The 23,853-nt window shown below is 38.7% G+C and overlaps 1 protein-coding gene across 1 annotated transcript in view; it reads right to left on the bottom strand.

Annotated features, from left to right (window-relative positions):
* The window catches only part of LOC126210122 (protein crooked neck), an 86,442-nt gene that overhangs the window by 48,261 nt on the left and 14,328 nt on the right, over positions 1–23,853 (bottom strand). Inside the window, exons 6-9 of the mRNA XM_049939266.1 lie at positions 23,413–23,545; positions 18,359–18,520; positions 10,742–10,870; positions 6,887–7,099 (exon numbers count right to left, since the gene is read on the bottom strand). Coding sequence (XP_049795223.1) covers positions 6,887–7,099; positions 10,742–10,870; positions 18,359–18,520; positions 23,413–23,545 — 637 coding nt within the window. The remainder of the gene's footprint in view (positions 1–6,886; positions 7,100–10,741; positions 10,871–18,358; positions 18,521–23,412; positions 23,546–23,853) is intronic.

Here is a 23,853-nt window from a genome sequence, read left to right on the forward strand (position 1 = left end):
ACAGTTGTGACTTCAGTGCCGTTTCACCACACATGCCATCTGGATTCTTCCCACAGTCACAAGTTTCTCAGAACTCCGCACATCAGAACTAGCACTATTATATGTCCTTGGTTCTCACAACCCACCTGGCCTTAATTTACATTAATTTCTTCCGTCTCAGCATTTCTTCACAGTGACTACTCCTTTCTTCACTCTTTTTAGTTTTTTACATCTTTCATTTTCTTACCTGTCTATTTTACGTCATCCCTCCCCCCCTCCCTACCCCCACCTCTGTTACATACAATGCACTTAGCTTTTCACTCTATTAACTCATGCACTATGTTTTAGCAACAATCTCTGTCTTCCATATTACAATGTCTTCCATCTTTAAGCTCTCCGGTTTTCAAATCTCATCCAGCGCAGTCCCCAAAAACCAGTTTTTCCTTCTCTTCCCATCCGGTACATCTTCCCTGGCACATGGTTCTGGATAACTTTTCCGAAATCTACTCCTTTTCATAGACCTTTCCAGTCCTTCTCCTTCACCCCTCTTCCTTCACCTTCAACCCATCTGCCGGTAGAAGGAGCCAGTGGCATAATTATAACCTTCCTCTAGGTACCACCTGGTGAGTAGATTTCTTATCTATCCAAATACGGTATAGACATCTGAATGTGGTAGGAAATCTAGACAACATGAAAAGTGAAATGTAAAAGCTCAGTGTACATATAGAGTATGGGCCACTGAAGTGTGATAGAAAGAAGGTAAGAGTACCTTGTCAGCATAATATAGGGTAATATCAACCACAACAGAGAAAGGTTCAATGGTACTAGGGTTCATTATGAATAGGTAGGCAGTACAAAGAGTGAGTTGCTATGAATAGTTCAATGGAAGGACTACTCTCATCTCAATCAACTGCAAACCAACACCACCAACAACAGCGGTTCAGCTACACATGCCGACATCATAAGCACACAACAATGAGATGTGAGGACACTCAACAGGTAACTCACAGTGCGAAGGGAGATTAAAATCTAGTGATCTTAAATGAGTGCAATATTACAGTACAGAGACAAATAAAAGCCAGAATTATGGGAGAATACTCTGTACAGTCTTCGCAGGGAAAATGATTTGTGGGGGTTGAGGGAGGGATTTTTTTAGTTCTATAATATATTTCAGCTAATAATAGCGAATGCTCTGTTGAAGAATAACAAAAGAGTACCTGGAAAGGCCTGGAGATACTGGTAGATACCAGCTGGATTACATTCTGACAAGACACAGATTCCGATAACAGATATTGGATTCTAAGGTGACACACAAGCATATTTGGACTCAGATCACAATTTAGCAAAGATGAAGAATAGAGAATTGTCAGGAAGATGCAATGTGTAAAGAATTATGTTACTAAAGTATTGAGGAATGCTGGTGTGTGTGTGTGTGTGTGTGTGTGTGTGTGTGTGTAACTGTAGATGCTGTGATAATGAATACTCCAGTAGGCAGTACAGATGAAGAGGAATAGATATCCTTACAAAGTGTGGACACAGTAGTTGGGCAGATAAATACAGGCATAAGGAACGAAGCCATGAAGAAAGCTAGGATAACAGAAGGAGTAATTCAAACTAATTGATGTAACAAAGAAGTACAAATATATTCAGGAAAACACAGGAATACAGCAACTTACGTCACTATGGAACGAAATGCTGTATATGTGACTTGCAGGGAAGCTAAAGCAAATTCACTGTAAGAAATACGTGAAGGAATCAAAAAGGTAATTATCTTTGGCAAGACGGATTCAATATGTAGAAAACTCAAAATAACTCAGTGTGAAAGTGTCAGTATTTTAAGAGTACCAAGAAATTCCACAGTTACCAGCCGAGGAGAGAGTAGATACATCTAAAGAGTACACTGACGGCCTCTACAAGGGGAGGTACTGCCTGGTCATGAGATATAAGAAGAAATGTTCTTTGATTCTAACAGCATAGTGCTCCACGAGTTCTTGCCACAGTCATATGATCAGTAAGGAGTACTATTTATAAGTTCAATGCTATTTGTGTGAAACAATTCGAAAATCCCGTGGATTAGTAGCAAAAGAATTCGCGGTTTTTGTGTCACGATAATGCGAGTGCTCATATTTTATTAGTGTTCATGACATTTTCACCAAATGTAATACTGTAATGATCATACAATGAAGGCTTTCACAACCGGTATTGTCTTCACTTAAAACTTCCAGGCTGATAGGCCGTGGTTGATGTATAAAACTCCCCCCTGATGTTTTTGTCTCCGATTGCGGGAATCATCATCTGAGGTAAAGCGGCGAACTACAAAGAAAACTCAAGGAGGCGCCGATTACATAGGCAGTACAAAGGACGCCACTGTCCATCACGTGGCGTTGGCTATGAGACTATCTCTGGTAATGCCAACATTCTCGATTGAAAGTAATCGATCATTACACTTGTGGTGGAAGGCTGACATCAAAATTTTATCCAGTTTAACACTTTCATTTTTCCTGTTAAAATTATTACGGTGTTTATCAATCTTTATAACCTCTCTATAAATGCGTGCATAATAATGCAAGGTTTTAGATATGACACTCATCTCGCAGAATTTTATTTCATTATCACCTTCCTGGTAAACATATTCTGCTACGGCTGATTTATCCATGTGACCCAGGCGGCAATTCCTCTTATTTTCAACAATACGGCTGTTCACACTTCTCTTTGTGTATAAAAATCGTTGTGGTTGTGGACAGGTTTATATCGGTACCACAAGCAAAAGTGCGAACTCCTGTCTTGTTGAACATAAGAGGAATTGCCGCCTGGGTCACACAGGTAAAACGGCCGTAGCAGAACATTTTACCAGGAAGGTGATCATGAAATAAAATTCAGCAAGACGAGCATCATATCTAAACCTCACATTATTATGCGCACATGTATAGAGAGGCTATTGAGATTGATAAACACAGTTATAATTTTAACAGGAAAGACGTAGCTGTTAAACTGGATAAAATTTGGATGTTGGACGTCACCGTTGCACCGAAAGCATAACGGTCGATTACTTTCAATAGAGAATGTTGGCATTACCAGAGACAGTTTCATAGCCGACGTCATGTGACAGACGGTGGTGCCCTCTGTACTGCCTATGTAATAAGCACTTCCTTGAGTTCTCTCTGCAGTTCACTGCTTTACCTTGGAGGATTTCTCCCACAGTCAGAGATGAAACGTCAGTGGAGAGTTTTATACATCGGCCATGGCCTATCAGCCTGGAAGTTTCAAGTGAAGATAATACTGTAATGATTCCTCAGCCTCCACGTTTGCCACACATGGCCCTATGCCAATTTTTTCTGTTCGTTTTACAAGCACAGATGAAATTAAAAATGTATGACAGAGGGCTAAAAGCTTTCACAAGAGTATTTCAGGGAATGGAGAAAACACTGGAATATGTGTAGCAGAAACTTGAAATAAATAACTATCCCACACAGTCACAGTCCACAAACATAGCCATTATGACTGAAAATAATTATGATTCAACCAGCCAAGTTGTGAAAGTATTTCGTACACACAGAAACATTAGATTAAAGTTACTTAAAACATGTCTTGACATAAAATTCAACAATACCTGTCTATACGAAAACATAGTACCTAAATATGTGAACATTAAGACTAACTGTAAATCTATCACAGCACAACTTGCTAAAGCTAGAGGTGAGAAGTTCTGGCTAAGATGTGAAGTAAAACAGTTATATATAAAAAAAGAAGATCTAAACCGATTAGCTTACAGCACCTATCTGGAATTAATGTTATTAGCACATCCAGCACAGATCCCATTACTCCATGATATCCTTGGAAACATAATAAAAAACAAATACAATAAAATAAACAGCACTCATCAAAAAAATCTTGACAGTTTCAGAAAGAGAAACAAGCTGCCTATTGATAAATATGTAAATAATAATACTAATCCCCACAAATATTTCCCAAGAGTTGTAAATTCAACCAACATTGAATTCAGTCAGACAGAAATGACACTACTAAATAAGGGTTTGAAGCATAATATAAATCCAAGCATCAATCACAAAAACATAAAAACACCATATGCTCACTAAAGATAGCCAGTGACTGCAAAACTTAATGACAATGAACAAACGGTAACAGGTCACAAGGCTAATAAAATTATACAGAAACACATAACCACAAAAGCAACAAAAACAAACAACTTTGAAATAAATGTACTCCAGTCAATCAATAAGAAACTACAAAACCATAATGCCCTGGCAGTAAAATCTGATAAATGTTCCACAACAATTATTGTGTTTAAGGATGATTATATACACAAAACACTCGAATTCTTTGCAAACAACCACATACTGGAAGTCCAAGTTGACCCCATACCAAAGTTTCAAGCTAAAATAAGAAAATGCCTCAACGACAGTAACTTCCTTTTCACTAAGAATGAAGTATGAGACTTTATTGTGATGAACCCAACAGCCCCCAAACTCGGAGCACAACCAAAAGTCCATATAACCAACACACCTATCAGGCCTATTGTGAACTCAATTAATAACCCAGCCTACAAATTAATGAGAGAACTAAATGACATACTTGTAGAAAAATACACATTTGAAAAATCATATTCCATAAAGAACAGCTATGAACTTATCGTCAGTTTGAAAGATTTGACGGTACCACCTCAAGCCAAGCTTCTATCCCTAGATATTGTTAACCTTTACAGCAGCATACCTGTAGATGAAACAGTTGAGATAATAAGAATGAACCTATTGAGAAACAAGACAATGAACAAACCAGAAATCATAGAACTTGTAGATGTACTTAATCTAGTGCTCTCATATAATTACTTCTCTTTTAACAATAAAATTTACAAGCAGGACCAAGGACTAGCAATGGGAAGCCCTCTCAGTGGCCTATTAGCTGAAATATTTATCAACCATATAGAATATAAAATTCTAACTCTAAATGATAACATCACAAGCAAAGTTAAATTCTATAAGAGATATGTAGATGACACCCTCATTCTATATGATGGCACAGAAGATGAGGTGACAAACCTCTTTAACAAATTCAATAGCCTACATAAAAATATTCAATTCACCCTTGAACAGGAATAAGACAACACCATACCTTTTCTTGACACAAAAATATCAAAACAGAACCAAAAGGTAGCTTTCAATGTTTACAGAAAACCTACTGGCACTGACACCACTATACCAAACTCCTCAACACATCCCTCCTCCCACAAAAAAGCTGCTTATAGATCAATGCTGTGCAGAGCACACAAATTTCCACTTCAAGATACAGAACTCCAACAAGAAATAGAAACCATAACATATACTGCAATAAACAATGGATATGACCCTTCTCTAATTAATACCATGTGACAACAGATAAAAAATAAACTGAACAAACAACATCAAACTACACTCACAACTGACAGTGCCCCAACAGTCAAATATGTAAAAATGCCATACCTCGGAATAGTATCTGACAAATTAGCAAGACTATTCAAAAACACAGAAGTAAAAATTAGCTTCAGCACCAACAACAACCTAAGTAGGAAGCTTATTCACAATATAAAACCACCAGATACAAGTATTGATGCATCTGGCAGTTACAAAATTACCTGCAGCCAATGTAATAAATATTATATTGGCCAAACAGGCAGAAATTTCAGAACCAGATTCAAAGAACATTTAGACTGCTACAGCCTTGATAAATGTAACAAATCAGCAGTAGCAACTCACATTAAAGACACAGGCCACCCTTTGAAAATCGAAGACAACCTCGAAATTTTACATAAAATAGGAAAAAGTAAAAGAATGGATATCGTGGAAGAAATGAAAATTTTCATACATAACACAAAGAATGGAGATAACATTCTTAATGAAATAACCGTATTCAAAAACTCAAAATTCTTCAACAGTCTTCAGCCAGTTCTAACTCAATAGATTCAAGAAATGTCAACGTAAATAATTGACTAGAACCAAGAATATCGATACAAAACCTCGATAATCGATACAGACTCACATGTTACAGTCCACCATCTCGTGTTGTGTGTATAACATCAAAGCAATTTGTGCAGTGGCAATCAGTGACAAAATATAATGTGCAAGAGTGTAATGTCAAACAACAGCTCCACCATTACACCAGTGATGCAAGTGAAGAAGCAAGAGGATGAAATTGTAAGTGATCAACTGTCATATAAAAACCTTTCACATTATTTTCGTAACACATAACTGAAGCAAATCTATCTACATCCAATACAGGCTGTAATATACATAGTCAACAACAAAGAAGAAAACCAGCAAGACATCACTGATTTCGGTTTCTAGAAATACACTGCCCCCTCCTTCCCCCCAAATGCCACATCAGCAGCTACATTAAAAAATTAAAAAACAATGGACATAGTATTCTAGTTTAAGACTGTTTATTTTTAAGTAACATTTCTCTATGTATGTATGTATGTATGTATGTATGTATGTATTAACGCTTGAAAATGAACAGAATATGTTCTAAACGCATTGCATTATGTCAGATTAAGCATAAAATAAAATAAAAGTGACTGGTAGGAGAAACTTGAAATAATGTGTACAACAGGTAAAGGGTATTATTTTCAAGAAGTTAACATTGATACATGTGAATAACTAAAATTCTTTTCCAAAACACAAAAATTCCAGTTATTTTTTTAATTCTTCTCATGTGTCAATGACTTGTCACAGTTTTCGGACTCGTGTGAATTTATGCACTGAAGTCATTCAATGCACAAATTCAATAAATCCTCAATATTTTTATAAAACAGAAACTGGGATAACAGCTTGAAAGCTATATTAAAATTTAATAAACATTATACATCACATACCAGTTATTTAAATGTGTGACTGGAGAATATGTCAGAACTCACCAATGTTTTCCTCGCCATCTGCAGATTCTTGCACCTAACTTCAAACTGGGCATAAAGCAACCATATCTTCGAAAAGGTAAATATCTTATGAGGCAGCAACTGAAGACATGCCCTGTAGACCTGCCTCGTCCGTTCTTCATCTTCTGCTTCCAGCTCTTCAAACAGGGCGTAGTTGATCCAGAGATAAATATATCTCCGCCAAAATTGCTTCTCCTGGAATGTACCACAATGCAAGACCATGAAGGCTAATCAAGGAATGTTAGAGAACCTATTCCATGTGAAAAAATGCAATTTACACTTTTTAATTCTTATGTCTCTCATTAACTGCTAGCCCAAATTACACTCTAGTGACTATAATGATGTTAAATGGTTAACAGTTCTAAACCATGGACTGGAAGAACAGAAGTCCATTAAAACCTAGAAATACATGCATTAACCCTTTGACTGCTGGGGATATGTTAACTCGTCATGCCTCAGCGTTCCCCTGGCGCACCCGATGTGTTTAAGTGCGGCCCTTGGTCTTCCCTACAGCGCTAAGGACACGTTGACGCGTACCATACCACCGGCCTTTCCATCGCTAGGGATGAGTTTAAGTGTGCTGAGTCACAGCTACCTGAGCACAACAGATGTGTAAACATGCAGAACTGTCTTTTTGCCTTGCTCCTCTAGTAGCTGTTCCGTGGTCTGACTGTATTGTTCGAGAGTGCATGTATGTTTGTTGCTCTATTGCCTCTTTGCAGAATTCGACTTCGCTTCCCGTGTTTTCATTAATTTTCTTGTGTTCTAAAGGAGAAATGTCACATCACTGTGGTTGCACAGATTAATAGATCCTGGATATGCTCACTAGGAGTGACAGCGAGTATGAATTATCTGATGTTGCTAGCAGTTATGAGTCTTCAACAGAATCTCAAAGCTTTAATCTTCAGCCTTTTATATCAGAGGGGAGAGCAAGAATTACAGTCAGCAGTTCTTCTGAATCCGAGAAATCAGAAAGTGAAAGTGAAACGGTTCAGAAAATAGTGCGCTTAAGTGACACATTTGACTGAAAAGAAACCAATTTCACCTTTAAATCATTACTCTGCAGACTCTAGTTCAGGACACAAATGCAAATTAGATACTGACCCACGCATTCTTTCATTTTTTGCAATATTTAGTCTGAAGAACAGTTGCAATTTATTGCAGACAAATCAAATCATTTATACGTTTACACCAGACAAAATACTACAGAATCTTTGAATTCTCGACTGTCAAAGTGGAAAGACACTGGATTTGAGGAAATGTATTGTTTTGTTGCTATTTGCCTTCTAATGGCGCAAGTTAAGAAGTTAAAATTAAGTGATTATTGGTCCAGAGATACACTTTTGAACACACCCGTTTTCAGCGAAATTATGTCCCGAGACCGTTTTTGTCTACTTCTGAGAATGTTACACTTCAGTGATAACTGTGTGAGCGCTGGAGGCAACAGTCTATTTAAAATTAGACATGGTTCGGAAGACATTTCGTAATTCATTTCATCCACATCATAAGCTTTGTATAGATGAAAGTCTCTTGCTGTTCAAAGGACGATTATTTTTTAAGTACTTTATTCCAACCTAGCGAAGTAGATTTGGAATAAAGACATCTGTTCTGTGTGACTGTAAGAGTGGGTATATTTTCGATTTTATTGTACATACAGGCACAATAGAAATTGGGTTCCACCATTTAGGAAAAATTGGCGAAGTAGTGGCAACTCTTATGGGACTGTATTTGGAACAGGATAACATTCTATATATTGATAATTGCTACTCCAGCCCGGACCTGTTCCTCTTGCTGCACAACCATGGAACAGCTGCATGTGACACTGTTCGTAAGAACAGGTGCAACATGCCAAAACTGCAGAAGAAAATAAAAGAGGAGAAACTGAGTTTAAGTCCACTGACATGACCCTTGCTATCAAGTGATGCGATATGAGACAGGTGGGCATGTTGACCACAAGTTACACAACACAAACAGAGAAGACTGACAGAAATACTGGTGAAAAAATAAAGAAAACACAATATATTGTAGATTGCATTTCGAGTATGGGTGCAATTGACCATTGTGACATGTTACTGAGCTCAGTGGGATCAGTGTGTAAGACTGTGAAATGGTACAAGAAATTTTTTTTTTTTCTCCACATTCTGGATTTGTACATTATATGTTCATGCTCCCCGCCGTTTGGTAACACGGCGAAAAATGGCACTCACAGAGTTTCATCTTTCTCTCATAAGGGAGACTAGAAGGAGACTAGAAAAATAATCGCAGGGAGACATTTTCTGGCTGTTATCGTGAGTGAACATTCGCAGAAAAGTACGTTAATGTGCAGATGCGTGGTTTGCACGAAACAGAAAGTGCACCACGAAACTAGATACCAATGCAAAACTTGCAATGTTCCATTATGTGTTGTACCCTGCTTTGAGATTTAACTTACAAAGAAGCATTACTAATCATTGAGAACTAAATCTGAGAAAATTTATTGACACTTTTGAATGAATTACAAATAAAAGAAAAGGCAAAAATGTAAAAAATATATAAATTTATTTTTAACTTCGCCAGTGCTGGTTCAAAGCCCAGATCGAAAAGAAGGATGGGAAATAGATGCAACAGGTGTAAATTTATTCAAACAATGCCTGACTACTTCGTGTGTAACAGATCACAGGCAAGTGAATGGTCTTGGTGATTGAGATAGCACAATAGCTGTACTGTGGCAAATGTAATTACACCGAGTATGTTGCACCAGTATAGCAAACCCCATATATTAATCTACATACAATACATTGAAATTATTAACATGTAACATAGATAGTTATATTCTTTTATCCTTAGTAGTACAAATATGGATGACATTCGACTCACTGTTCTGGAGAGGGTGGGGGGCTTAAAATTGGTTGTTCGAATGAGACTGGCTTTGAAGAAAATAGTACTTGTAAAAGTAGTATCGAATATACCCTGATTTTATCTTCTCATAAAAATCAATATCATTTCGGCTAATTTGTAGATTATTGGAAAACAGTAGGAGAATAAAAATTTTTAATCCATATCATTGTGATATCAATCTAGTCCACCTAAATTTCATTTTCATCATTGTTCGCTCTACGAGATATGCAAATCTGAAGTTTACATTGTTTTCGGGCATGATTTTTGTGCCCAACTTTCATTCAAATTGTACAGCTAGGAATGTTTTATGGAGTGTAGTTTTTTTTAGCAAAATCAGAATGAAAATACATTTTTTATGTTTCTACAAAATCTGCAATTTTGCATTTAATTCCTTCAGTACTGGAAAGTGCTACAGAAATGAACTTTATATTTAAGAAAATTGTGTTGTTAGATTACTACATGTCAAGTTTCACGTTCGTCATAGCATTAGTCCAGGGGATGCAAAAAGCCAAACTTCGAAATTTTTTTGGGCACTTATGTTTTGGCCAATTTTACCTACAATTTTCAGACTCAATACGGCTCGTAAAATTCTTTTCATTATTATTCTTAAGAGAACGCATAAAGTTGTAAAAGATGGCTATATTTGATTTCTTTGCAAAACTACTGCCCGAGATATTACAGCTCAAAGTTGCCAAAAATTCAAACTGGCTTTGTGCGGATCGTAATCAGCCCAGAAGTATTCAGCCACAGGGTGGGTTGGGCAGCATAGGTTGCTCCGGTCCTGGCGGTGACTCCGAAGGATGGGCATTTAGTGCAGGTAGTCAGATTATGCCACAGGCCGCGGCGCCTCAGCACGCCAAGCAGATGGTGCACCTCCAGCAGTCAAAGGGTTGGTGCATCAGTTCTACTGAACTGTAATTGTAACTGAAATCAGTCAGTAAAATATATCATTATACTAACCTTTGTAGGTGGAACATTTGCTATGGCTCTCTCATACGTATCCCGAATAACATCTAAATTTCCTTCACTCTCAACTAGTCGCAAGTAATCAAACCATGCATCATAGTTAGTTGGATTGGCTTTCACTTCCTGAAAATAAACATGTCAGACAATCATTTCACTTATTCAGGGTTACAGAATGCTTGCTGTACAAAAATGTTCAGGGCAATGAGATCAACAATATAACATGTCCTTTACAGCATTTATTCATAAAACTATAACAAAGTGCTATAAGTCATTTTTTTGAAAACTATAATTCAGCTGCTACATAAAATGAATACAATAATACACTATTCAAATGTAAAAACAAAGTCCAAAAAATCATATTTAATCATATAGACTATATAACACTAAGTAAAATTTGTGTCAGTGCAGCTTTGCAAGTGAGACAACTGTTATTTCTTGATAATATAGTCTTACCTCCATAATATTTCAACAGCACTTATTGCAATAGTTTTGGCTATGTGAACATAACAGCAAGTCCACCTGCTAAAATAGTGTGTGGTCTACGAGTGACTTGAGAGTCATACACACCAAAAATACTAAAGAAGATAGCAAATTTCTGCTTTGACACTGAACAATGCATGCAAGGGTTTTGTCATTTCAGAGAGGCTGAGTAGCAAATGCAAAAACGTTCCAGAATTATTCTTCTGAGCAAGCATAGCATGGAGAAACCCATGGACATACACAATCATCATTAGCTGAACGCGTATTCAGATATATCACCTCCATGAATAAAAAATTAATATGCTGATCACCCTCTGTTTCCACAAGTGGTGGAGCTGTTTGCATACAACTGTACGGATATCAAACCAATTGTAAAATTTGAGAAGGATGGCAAAATATAATTTTTTGATATCATCATAAAAGACTGAAACATGAAAGACACTGAAATCCCTGGAAAAGACACAATCATCCCCAAGTACCAAGCAACAAAGTAACCCACAAGTCTTGTAAAAGCTCCCTTTTATTATCACAAGATGATCAAAGAGCCAGCAAGGACTTGGCATTTTAAATTTTTAGGACTGAAGATAGATACATGGCATTCTTGGAAGTTTCACATTGAGCATCTTACCGTATTTACTCGAATCTAAGCTGCACTTTTTTTCCGGTTTTTGTAATCCAAAAAACTGCCTGCGGCTTAGAATCGAGTGCAAAGTAAGCGGAAGTTCTGAAAAATGCTGGTGGGTGTCGCCACAACTAACTTCTGCCATCAAATACATCTAGTGCAACACAGGTATGCTTTGCAGGCACAAAGATAAACACTGGCACCAAAACCTCTGCATCAGTAAATAAATTAAAAGAAAAGGTAGAAAAATGTAAACATTATGCCACGTATTTTTTAGTGTTTGCTGCTATCTCATTTAAATCCTATCTGCCTAATAAACTACAAAACTAGAGTGAGACAACAGCAAACGCAGAAGAATATACATATCATGTCATGTTTATATTCATATTATTCTTATGCTGAATAGTGATACAGTCAGAAATGAAGCATGGCAACTGACTAGATTTTTAAATCTAAGATGACTTTAATTTCTATGCAGAATGTAATGTACCAAAGAGGCGTCTGCAAAGATTTTCAAACGGAGAAAAATTTTCACTAAACTCTCGTTCAGAACATCATCTATCATACGCAGTCTATTATTTGGTTCTTGCTGATCATTATCAAAGAAAGCAGCAGTGCAAGTAACAACAAATAGCAGTCTCTTGCCATTGTTTCGCTTATGACACAATTCTTCTCTTTTTGTTGTTATCGTAAGCCACAGTAGCGTGCACAAAAGCAAGCCATGCCGCGAGAGGCGACAGGTCATAAACACTCATTATCAGGATGCGACAAACAATGCGTGACACAGTTCAATAATGCATTTTCAGCTTAGAGTGACGTAAACCCCTATAACAAAGAGAACAGCACTTATCAGATCAAAGCAAAATAAGCAATCGATTCAAACCAGATGAAGCATGCGAAAAAGGAAGAGTACCTGTATAAATACGGACGGAGCGCCTGACACATAGCAATGGCTACTTGGTAAAGCTTAACTGTTAAGCTTACGATTTGAACCAAACTACTGCAGCTATATCTTCATCCATTCGACCTCAATTGTGTTTCACGTTACAATGGACCAACTTTGTTTCGATTTGGAGAGGCGGTCTAAAACTTTTCTCTCACCTTGAATTTCGAGTCTCAAATTTCAGGAGCGGCTTAGATTCGGGAAATTTTTTTTCCCTTGATTTTCAGGTGTGGCTTAGATTCGAGTAAATACGGAATTTAGAAACTAAGTATTGCAGCAGTTTCAGCAGTCAATAAAACTTCAATTTGACAGCTTTTAAATTTGGCTTTTTTACTGCTGGATACCCACATATTCATGAAAAATATTCTTAGCCCAGCAAAGTCATCTCAGAGCAGTGTACAAGCTTCATGCAGGTCGCTGTTCACTTGCCTTTAAATTTGAATACTGTCATCCCAGTGGACATGGGGATTTGCAGTTATTAACATTGTCTTGTCTGAAATGTAGTGTAGTGCTCACTGAACAGTATATAGAGGATATATTTTCACATGGATAACATTTCCTTATCAGGGAAGTAGACAACACACAGACATTCATGCAAGCACAGCTCACACACATATGACCATTGTCTCTGGCCACCAAGGCCAGACTGTCTCTCCGGCTAGAGACAACAGTCGTGTGTGTGTGTGTGTGTGTGTGTGTGTGTGTGTGTGTGTGTGTTTTGTCTACTTTAAAAGAAGGCCTTTTGGTAGAAAACTCACTTGTTTAGCAGTCTTAATGTTGTGCCTGTCTGCAACTCAACATCTCCACTATATGGTGAGTAACAAGCTATTCTTTTCATAATACTGTCACTTGAACTATGTATTTTATATTGAACCACACTAAACCTCACTAACTACATTAAAAAAAAGAAAAAAAAAAAAGAAATAGGCTGCCTGTTCACTGAAAAGGCCATAAATCTGATCTGTATAAAGAATACAAATTTTCATTGACTGCACAATAAATAAGATGAAAGTTTTTAAGCATTAAAAATCAAATTTATTCAATTAAAATCAAAAGACAATAACGTAAATTAGCTGTTCAAAGATGTTAGGTCAGTTCCAACCAGTTCATCACAAACGTGTGCACAGTTTCACAGGGGGAAGCAATGCTTTCTTGTTCTGTGAAGTACAAGTGTACATGCTCACAAAAGGTATAAATAAATGATTAATAGATAACATACATTATTAGCACTGCTTTCCTCCTCCTTTCCATTATACTTTATCCAGCCAACACCAGATTCAGACTGGTATATGGCTCTTCTCTGATTTCATTAGCATTTATACAGGTTCTAATTACAATGGAGTCACCTTTCCCATCAGCAGTTTAAAGCTACTGCCAGCAACTATCAAGGGAGGAATCCATGTATCCCTCCCGTCTGTGTCTGGTGTAATCAGACAGGTAAGTGTCGCACTGTTTTCCAAAACATACGCAAATTGCCTATCTGAGGCGGGATGCAGAACTAGCCCTACATTTATTTAGGTGAATGTCAAAAACCACAAAAAAAACCACATCCATTCTGGCTGGCACACCAGCCCCCGTAGTTAATTTGTAGGCCACATTCAATCCTGGGCCAGTTCACCTCCCCTTATCTCACAAGCTTGTGCTTTAAACAAGCTCAACTATTCGGGCAGGTAAATGATTAGCACTGTTTTATGATATTAATTTATACAATACGAGGTGTGGCTAGAAAAAAATTAATTTATACAATACGAGGTGTGGCTAGAAAAAAACCGGACTAGTACTGGTGAAACAATAAAACGAATGCAATAAGGCTGAAAGTCGCGTGGCCTGTCACGTGACTCTTGCTCCGCCTACTGCTCGAGTTTCATCTGCCTCCTGCACTCAGTCTGCCCGTGGCGTCTGTTTTAAGTAGTTGACGTTTTGTCTGTGTGTCGGAAAATGTTGAGTGTACAGAAAGAACAGCGTGTTAACATCAAATTTTGTTTCAAAGTAGGAAAATCTGCAAGTGAAACGTTTGTAATGTTACAACAAGTGTACGGCGATGATTGTTTATCGCCAACACAAGTGTTTGAGTGGTTTAAACGATTTAAAGATGGCCGCGAAGACACCAGTGATGACACTCGCACTGGCAGACCATTGTCAGCATAAACTGATGCAAACATTGAAAAAATCGGTAAACTTGTTCGACACTTTCCTTGTCAACTCCTGTTAACTCGGACACTGCTCTGATTGTTAAATGGCGATCTTGTCGAACAAGTTTACCGATTTTTTCAATGTTTGCATCAGTTTTTGCTGACAATGGTCTGCCAGTGCGAGTGTCATCACTGGTGTCTTCGCAGCCATCTTTAAATCGTTTAAACCACTCAAACACTTGTGTTGGCGATAAACAATCATCGCCGTACACTTGTTGTAACATTACAAATGTTTCACTTGCAGATTTTCCTAGTTTGAAACAAAATTTGATGTTAACACGCTGTTCTTTCTGTACACTCAACATTTTCCGACGCACAGACAAAACGTCAACTACTTAAAACAGACGCCACGGGCAGACTGAGTGCAGGAGGCAGATGAAACTCTAGCAGTAGGCGGAGTGAGAGTCACGTGACAGGCCACACGACTTTCAGCCTTATTGCATTCGTTTTATTGTTTCACCAGTACTAGTCCGGTTTTTTTCTAGCCACACCTCGTAGATTTAAGGTTCCCAGATATGTAAATGGCTCAAAGACTTCTTAAGTAATAGTACACAGTACACTGTCATCAATGGTACATGTCCATGAGAAACAAGGATACCACCAGGAGTGCCCCAGGGAAGTGCAATAGGACCACTTTTATTCTCTCTACAAACAAATGATCTGATGGACAGAGTGAGCAGAAATTTATGTATGTTAGCTGACGACTTTTTTTTTTCTTTTCTTTTTTTTTAGGGCGCACAACTACAGTGGTCATTAGCGCCCAGACAGTTATGAATGCACTGCAAGGCACAAGGTTAAAACAGCAACTAAAAAGGAAAACACTATAAAAGGCACATTAACAGGCAAGGGATTAAAAGAAAACAGCATAATCAAATGTCCTTACACAGGTTTGTCAAGTGGATAAAACGAAGAACGCAAGCAGCTGCTCCTGGGTCATCCGCTAAAATGGCATCCAGAGTACACGGCAGGCCAAGATCAATGTGCAGTGTATTAAAATTCGGACAGGACGTTAAAATGTGGCGTACCATCAGCAATTGCCCACACGGGCAGAACGGCACCGGCGCAGCCGTCAGCAGATGGCGGTGGCTGAACCGGCAGTGTCCAATTGGTAACCGGGCCAAAACGACCTCCTCCAGCCGAGAAGGGTGTGAAGAGGTCGTCCGAGCCGTGGGGAGAGGTTTCAAGGCCCGAAGCTCGTTTTCAGTAAGTGTAGACCAATCGGCATGCCACAGCGATAAAATGTGCTGACAAATGACCCTGCTAAAATCAGATGAAGGCACACAACAAGAAGCTGTCCGAAGCTGGAGGACCGCAGCTTTGGCTGCGGCATCTGCAGTTTCATTCCCAGGGATACCGACATGGCCAGGAACCCACATAAAGGTGAGCGGAGAACCGTCATCCGCCAGCTCCTGAAGAGAGCGTTGGATCCAGTGCACAAAAGGGTGAACCGGATACGGATCACTGAGGCTCTGGATGGCGCTCAGGGAATCAGAGCAGATGACATAAGCAGAATGTCGGTGGCGGCGGATGTAAAGAATAGCCTGGTAGAGGGCAAATAGCTCAGCTGTGAAGACCGAACAATGGCCACAGAGCTGGTATTTGAAACTGTGTGCCCCGACAATAAAAGAACACCTGACACCGTCATTGGTCTTAGAGCCATCTGCATAAATGAAGATCATATCAATGAACTTCGAACGAAGTTCGACAAACCGGGAGCGGTATACCGAAGCTGGGGTAACCTCCTTTGGGAGCGAGGTGAGGTCAAGATGAATGCGAACCTGAGCCTGGAGCCAAGGTGGCGTTTGGCTCTTGCCCACTCTAAAGGTTGCAGGGAGTGAAAAATCAAGGTGCTGAAGGAGGCAACGAAAGCGAACTCCAGGGGGTAGCAGGGCAGATACATACAACCTGTATTGACAGTTGAGACAGTCGTCAAAAAAGGAACAATAAGACGGGTGGTCGGGCATTGACAATAGCCGACAGGCATACTGACAAAGCAGTACATCGCACCGGTAGGTTAGTGGCAATTCACCGGCTTCAGCATGAAGACTCTCGACGGGACTCCGATCGCAAGACGTAACCCCCGATGCTGTATAGAGTTGAGGCAGCGTAAGATGGACGGCCGTGCAGAGAAGTATACAAAGCTCCCATAATCCAGCTTCAAGCGGACTATCGACCGATATAGGCAAAGTAGGACGGTTCAATCTGCTCCCCACAACTTACCGCTGAGAACACGGAGGACATTTAGAGAACGGGTACAACGGGCAGCCAAATATGACAGATGTGGAGACCAGCTAAGTTTCCTGTCAAATGTAAGACCTAAAAATTTTGTTGTCTCCACGAATGGGAGAGCAACGGGACTGAGATGTAAGGTCGGTGGGAGAAACTCTTTGTAGCGCCAGAAGTTAATACAGACCGTCTTCTCGGCAGAAAACCGGAAGCTATTGGCGACACTTCTGACGACACTGTGGTGTATGAGGTGTCATCATTTAATGACTATAGGATGCAGGACAACTAAAGACAGAATTTCTAATTGGTGTGGTGAATGGCAGCAAGCTTTAAATGTATAGACATGTAAGTTAATGTGGTTGCGTAGGAAAAACAATAGAGTCATATTGATTAAATATCGAAGCACAAAACTGCAAAGCAATATAAAATAGAATGAGCACATCAGGTTAGTAGTAGGGAAGGCGAATGATTGACTTTGTTTTATTGGGAGAATTTTGGTAACTCGCGGCTCACCTCTAAAGGAGTCATCATATAGAACACTACTATGACCTATTCTTGAGTACTGGTAAAGAATTTGCAATCCCCACCAGGTTGGATTAAAGGAAGACATTGACGTGATTCAGAGGCTTGGTGCTAGATTTGTTATCAGCAGGTTCAATCAGCACATACACACTATGGAGGTTGCTCCATAGAGGAAATTTAGAGAACCACCATTCGAGGCTCACTGCAAAACAGCTCTTTTGCCACCAACATACATTTTGCATAAGATAAGATAAATTAGGGCTCATACACATACTTATGGACAGTCATTTTTCCCTTGCTATGTTTGCAAGTGGAACAGGAAAGGAAACGACTATTAGTAGTATGCGGTATCCTCCGCCATGCACCATGTGGTGCCTTGCGGAGTTTGTGTGTAGATGTAGGTTTCCTTCGGTCAGGGGTATTATTTTGTTGCCTACTACATTTATTTTCTTATATGAATGGTTATTAGCCTAAAAATACATTTTAAAGCTACTAATTTTCCACTCAAAGCTGCTAATTTAATTCAAGTTTGATTATAATTAGCAGCTATAAGTGGAAAAGTACAGCTTTTAAATGTAGCGTGAGGAACACACAAGACCCAAGAGATCACGCAACTGTGCTCTCACCTCCTCATACTGGAACTTGCGCTTGCTCACAATCACATCCTCGATGCCCGTCCTGTCGCCGTACTTCTTTTCGTGGATGGTGTATGCTTTGTACAGCTCCTGAGCACGGTCTTTTGGTATGTGCTCCAGTGCGTACTTGTAGATTACACGAGCTCTGTCATGCTGGCAACAAAAAAAAACTGATATCAACCACACTGCATGTTCTGTTGAAACTAGGTTCACAATTGCATCAGTCTAAGAAGAGACAAATTCACCACCCTAAGCAAACAAGCACATACACAGAAAAGACAGACAAGTACACAATCATAAAAATACACACACACACACACACACACTAATTACTGTTCCATAATAAAATGTAATGGCAGACAGACTAGATTCGTGACTCAACTCGTTTTCAATAACACACTCCTATGCAATTTCATCAGAGCAACATGCAAATGAAAAGACTAGTAAATTATTAGACATAATTGCTAAATAGCACTTAACTTCACAAGGTGAAATGTTTATTGTTTTCAGCATGATTGCTTAATGCTGTACTTTCGGGTATAGCCTTTAGTTATTGTCACCGTCAATATACTCCCCTCTTCCGTCCCTACAATGCTATATGCAAATTCTCCACTGATGGAAACAGTGCTGGATGTCTTCCTTGGTGAATACCTTGATGATGCTCGTCACTTTTTCTTTCACTGCTTCAGGGGACTGAAATCTTGTTCCTTTTAACGCAGATACAACTTTGAGGAACAGATGAAAGGAACATAGGTGTTAGGTCAAGTGAATAAGATGGGTGGTTTGACATTGTGATGCTGCACTTCGCTAGAAACCTCTTAGAAGACAATGCACTAAGACACAGTGTGTAGTTTTGATGCAGAGCCCATAATCTGTTTTTCGACAGTTCGAGTCATTTTTTTCTTATTTTCTCACAGAGTTGATTTGTAGTTTGACCTTCAGGAACCCAGTGAAAATACACAATTCCATGTTTATAAAAAAAATAGTCATTGCTTTGAATATTTTATTTGTTCATTTGAGCTTTTTTCACTCTTGGTGAAGTTCGACGTTTTCAGTGCATGGACTGGCTGTTACTCTCTGGATCACAAGTTAAAAACCAGGATTCATCACATATTATCACTCTTCCCTAGAAATTAGGATCATTTTCAGTGATACTGAAAATATCACTACAAACATTATCATGACCTCCTTTTTGTTTGATCGTGAGAACTTTTGGCACCAGTTTTGCACACACTTTTTTCTTCTTAAACTGGTTACGCAGAAACTCTTTTATGGATTATTTTTCAGTTCCTACAGTTTCAGCATTCAATCAAATACTCAACCCATTGTCAGATCAAATCATATTACCTAGTTTTTCGATATTTTCTTCCATTTTTGATGCTGAAGGGCATCCTGGGGGTGAGTCATCTTCAAGGTCTTCTCGGTCATCTTGGAAACATTTGACCCACTCAAAAACTCACTTATGTAATAAACAGTCTTTACCATACACTTCTCTGAGTAAAAGATCTCAGTGGCACCTTTTCCAAGTTTCATATGAAACTTCACAATAATTCTTGCTCTGTTATTACACTTACCATTTTTCTGGCGAAACAAAACAGCAGCTCTTACACAAATGAAGGCCATGGCTACAGGCTTGTCTACAGACACAAGAGATGCTGCATTTGATTGAGAATGTTTCATGGGTCACAGCTATTGGGCATTCACCTTTGGCACATGCATGCTTACTCTGTGACAGGATCAGTCCCGTTATTTTATAGTGGTGGTGGTGGTTAGTGTTTAACGTCCCGTCGACAACGAGGTCATTAGAGACGGAGCGTAAGCTCGGGTTAACGAGGGATTGGGAAGGAAATCGGCCGTGCCCTTTCAAAGGAACCATCCCGGCATTTGCCTGAAACGATTTAGGGAAATCACGGAAAACCTAAATCAGGATGGCCGGAGACGGGATTGAACCGTCGTCCTCCCGAATGTTATTTTATAGCCACTCCTCATACAGCCAAGCCGTTTCCATGAAAACAACTCAGATGTACAGCCAGAAGTACACCTTCATATTAATACTGCTGATAGACACCTATTATTGTTGTTGTTGTTTTCATTCCAAAGACTGGTTTGACACAGCTGTCCACACTAGTCTGTGCTATGCAAGCTTCCTCATCTCAGCATAAATGCCACAACTTACGTACATTTGGACCTGTAGCAGTATCCAAGCTTTGGTCTCCCTCCCCCCCCCCCCCCCTCCTGCCCAAATACACTGATTCCTTCTTTTAGTCAAGTTGGGCCATAATTTCTTCTTCTGCCAATTTGAAACAGTACCTCTTCATTTGTTATTCAATGTACCCATCTAATCTTCGGCATTTGTCTACATTCTCTTATCATCTAAATTGTTTGTCGTCCATGTTTCATTTCCATACAAGGCTACACTCCAGGTAAATACCTTGAGAAGAGACTTCACTACATTTAAATTTATATTAGAGGTTAACAAATTTTCCCACTTCAGAAATGTATTCCTTCCTACTGCCAGTCTGTGTATTGTATCCTCTGTACTACAGCCTTCGGCAGTTATTTTACTGCCGAAAAAGGAAAACTCATCCATTACTTTTAATGTCTCATTTCCTTGTCTAACTTACTCATCACTGCCATATTTAATTTGATTACACTCCACTGTTTAACTTTTGATAATGTTCTTCTTACATCCTCCTTTCAAGACATTATCCATTCTGTTTAACTGTTCTTCTAAATTCGTTGCTGTCTGTGAACAGAATTACAGTGTCATTGGCAAGCTTTAAAATTTTTATTTCTTCTCCAAGAACTTCAGACTCCATTCCCAAATTTCTCATTGGTTTCTTTTACTGATTGCTCAATGGACAGACTGAATAACTTTGGGCATAGGTTATAACCCTGTCTCACTCCCTTCTCAACTACACCTTCCTTCTCATGCCCTTCAACTCACAAAACACAATCTGGTTTGTGTACTAGCTGTAAATAACATTTCCCTCTCTGTATTTTACCCCTGCTACCTTCAGAACTTTAAAGAGTGTATTCCAGTCAAGATTGTCAAAAGTTTTTTCTAAGTCTACAAATGCTATCAAGATAGGTTTGCCTTTCTACAATTTATCTTCTAGGATATTCTTCTTCTACTTATTTTCCATTCTTCAACAAATAAACTGTGTGTATTCTGCAAATATGACTTATTACCTGATGGTTCAGTAGTATTCAAACTGGCAGTTCTTTCAAATTGTAAATATTACTATCTTCCTATAGACACTTATGAAAGCAATGGTGGCAACAATATTCTAGCTTTCAGAACAATTAGTGCCTTTCTTGAGGAGGAGATGATTAGGTTGCAGAAGACTGAAAAGGACCAGCAGCTCACTCTCACACAAAATGAGAGGGCCCATTCAACCTGTAGTGAGTTCTCTCCTAACAAGCACTATCACCAAGAACTAATAGTTCCAAAAGCTAGGATAGTGTTGACACTTTTCCTTTTATGTGTGTCTCTCAACAATACTAAACACATCACCTCCTGAAGTGAGTACTGGGGAGTAATTCTGTCTCATAATTTCTTAAACTTCTTTATAATGCTAGTAACACACAAAAGCTCATTCTAACATAAATTACAGACACATAAAGCGAAACTAATAGGCATTCAAATTTATTCTCAATTAAACCGAGATGAACATATTTTCATGTAAAAAAGATGACATCTCAAGTGACCTACACCATGTTGACACTGACAAATGGTCATTAGTGGTATTCCAATGATAATGCAGTTTGAATTTTTTTACATAATGCAAGGATACCACCTGTCGTGTCAGTAACAGGTGTGAGGGGTACTTATTATCAATAGTGAGATGACACGGTCGCTCGTTCCCCTTATGCATCACTGGTTCTCTGGAACATTTGGAGCTAAGTATGTCTTTTCTGGCAGATGGCACCGACCTATTGTTTTGTTCAACAATGCCTAACCACTACTGCTCACATGCCTTTATCTGAGGCCAAAGAGTTGTCATTAAGGTCAGGTATGGAATGGACATATGCAGTCGAGTTACTCACGATTTAAAATTGTAAAAAATAATAGCCCGCAAGTGTTCTCCAGTCATATTCATTTTTTGGTACACACAAAATCTTTAAAAGATGATAATTAAGAAACTACTGAACAAACTATACGGCAATCAACTCATAAAATATTCGACAGTAGCTGCGAAATACAAATAAATTTCATTGGTTTTAAGAATCGTGGCATTCTAAAAATTTCCAGTGCCTTCCTCATATCATTGGTGGGTATGGTCTGGTGATCATAGATCTTGTGCAGAAGAAAGTGTAAAGTGTTCTGTTGAATTTAATGTGTACTGAATGGTGTTAACTGGGACACGGCTGCAGCTCTCATCGTGGACCTCTTTCGGCAACGATGAATAACTGCAGTCTGTTGTGATATTGTCTGGTGTAAATACAGCTCGTGCAAATCCAACATTCCCCACTAATGCTTGCACCATTTTGCCAGACCAATGATATCTGTAGTAAAAAGTCATGTCCGTGTCTTTTTCAGAGTGAAAGCAATCTTGGAAACAAAGATTTGTTATCATAAGACTGAGAATTGTTCAGTGTTTTTCAAGCACCAGTAACACACACTGTTCCAATAAACAGACTGTGTCATTTGCTTTCTTCGGAAGACACAAACTGTCCATTACACTGCACCAGGGAACTCTGTTAATGCTCATTTGGTGATGCAGTGGGGACTTTTACGTGGCAGGCACTGTACGGTGACTGCAGAAACTGTTGCCACCTGCTGACGACATTTGGAACTCACTCAGCAAATTGTGTATTCACTTCATATGGTGTTCTCAACTGAAACACCACTTGCTGGAACACCATGTCATTCACTGTTGCCAAGTTCTTTTATCTCAGTGTTAGTAGGCTCTTTGTGAAACACACTTTCTTGTAACAATGATATTAATATCGGCAATTATAGAGGCACGGCTAAGTGTTACATTCCTTAGTGCCAATTACTGATGACAAAACGTAAATTTGAATGTTAAAGCTGTACTTACTTCTTTCTGGCCTTCCTCGAACTTGGCAAATGCAATGTACAATTTCTCATCCATCATTTCTTCACCATAGAATTCCACTGCTCTTTCATATACTTTTCTTGCTCCACTAATAAATCCATGCTGTTCTTCAAACCTAAACATAAAATTATTATGTACATAGCTGTCTCTATAGCAAAATCAAGAAAGAAAGCTGCATGTTTTATTTAACCAGCTGAACAGTAAACTAGTGTCAATATTCAATGTTTAAATTTCATGAGAATGTGCAAAAAAAGGTGTAAATTTGGACACCAGGTAAGTAGTCTGTTTGCATTTAATGTCTAACATAGTGTCCAATACTAAACTTTACTCATGAGTTCTCTTGCAATGTTCAATAGAAAGAACTTTCTGTCATGGTACTAAACACACTCTCAGTCAACAACTACTATGACAATAGTTAATGTG

This window comes from Schistocerca nitens, chromosome 10 (genome assembly GCF_023898315.1).
Source record: "Schistocerca nitens isolate TAMUIC-IGC-003100 chromosome 10, iqSchNite1.1, whole genome shotgun sequence".
Classification (NCBI taxonomy): domain Eukaryota; kingdom Metazoa; phylum Arthropoda; class Insecta; order Orthoptera; family Acrididae; genus Schistocerca; species Schistocerca nitens.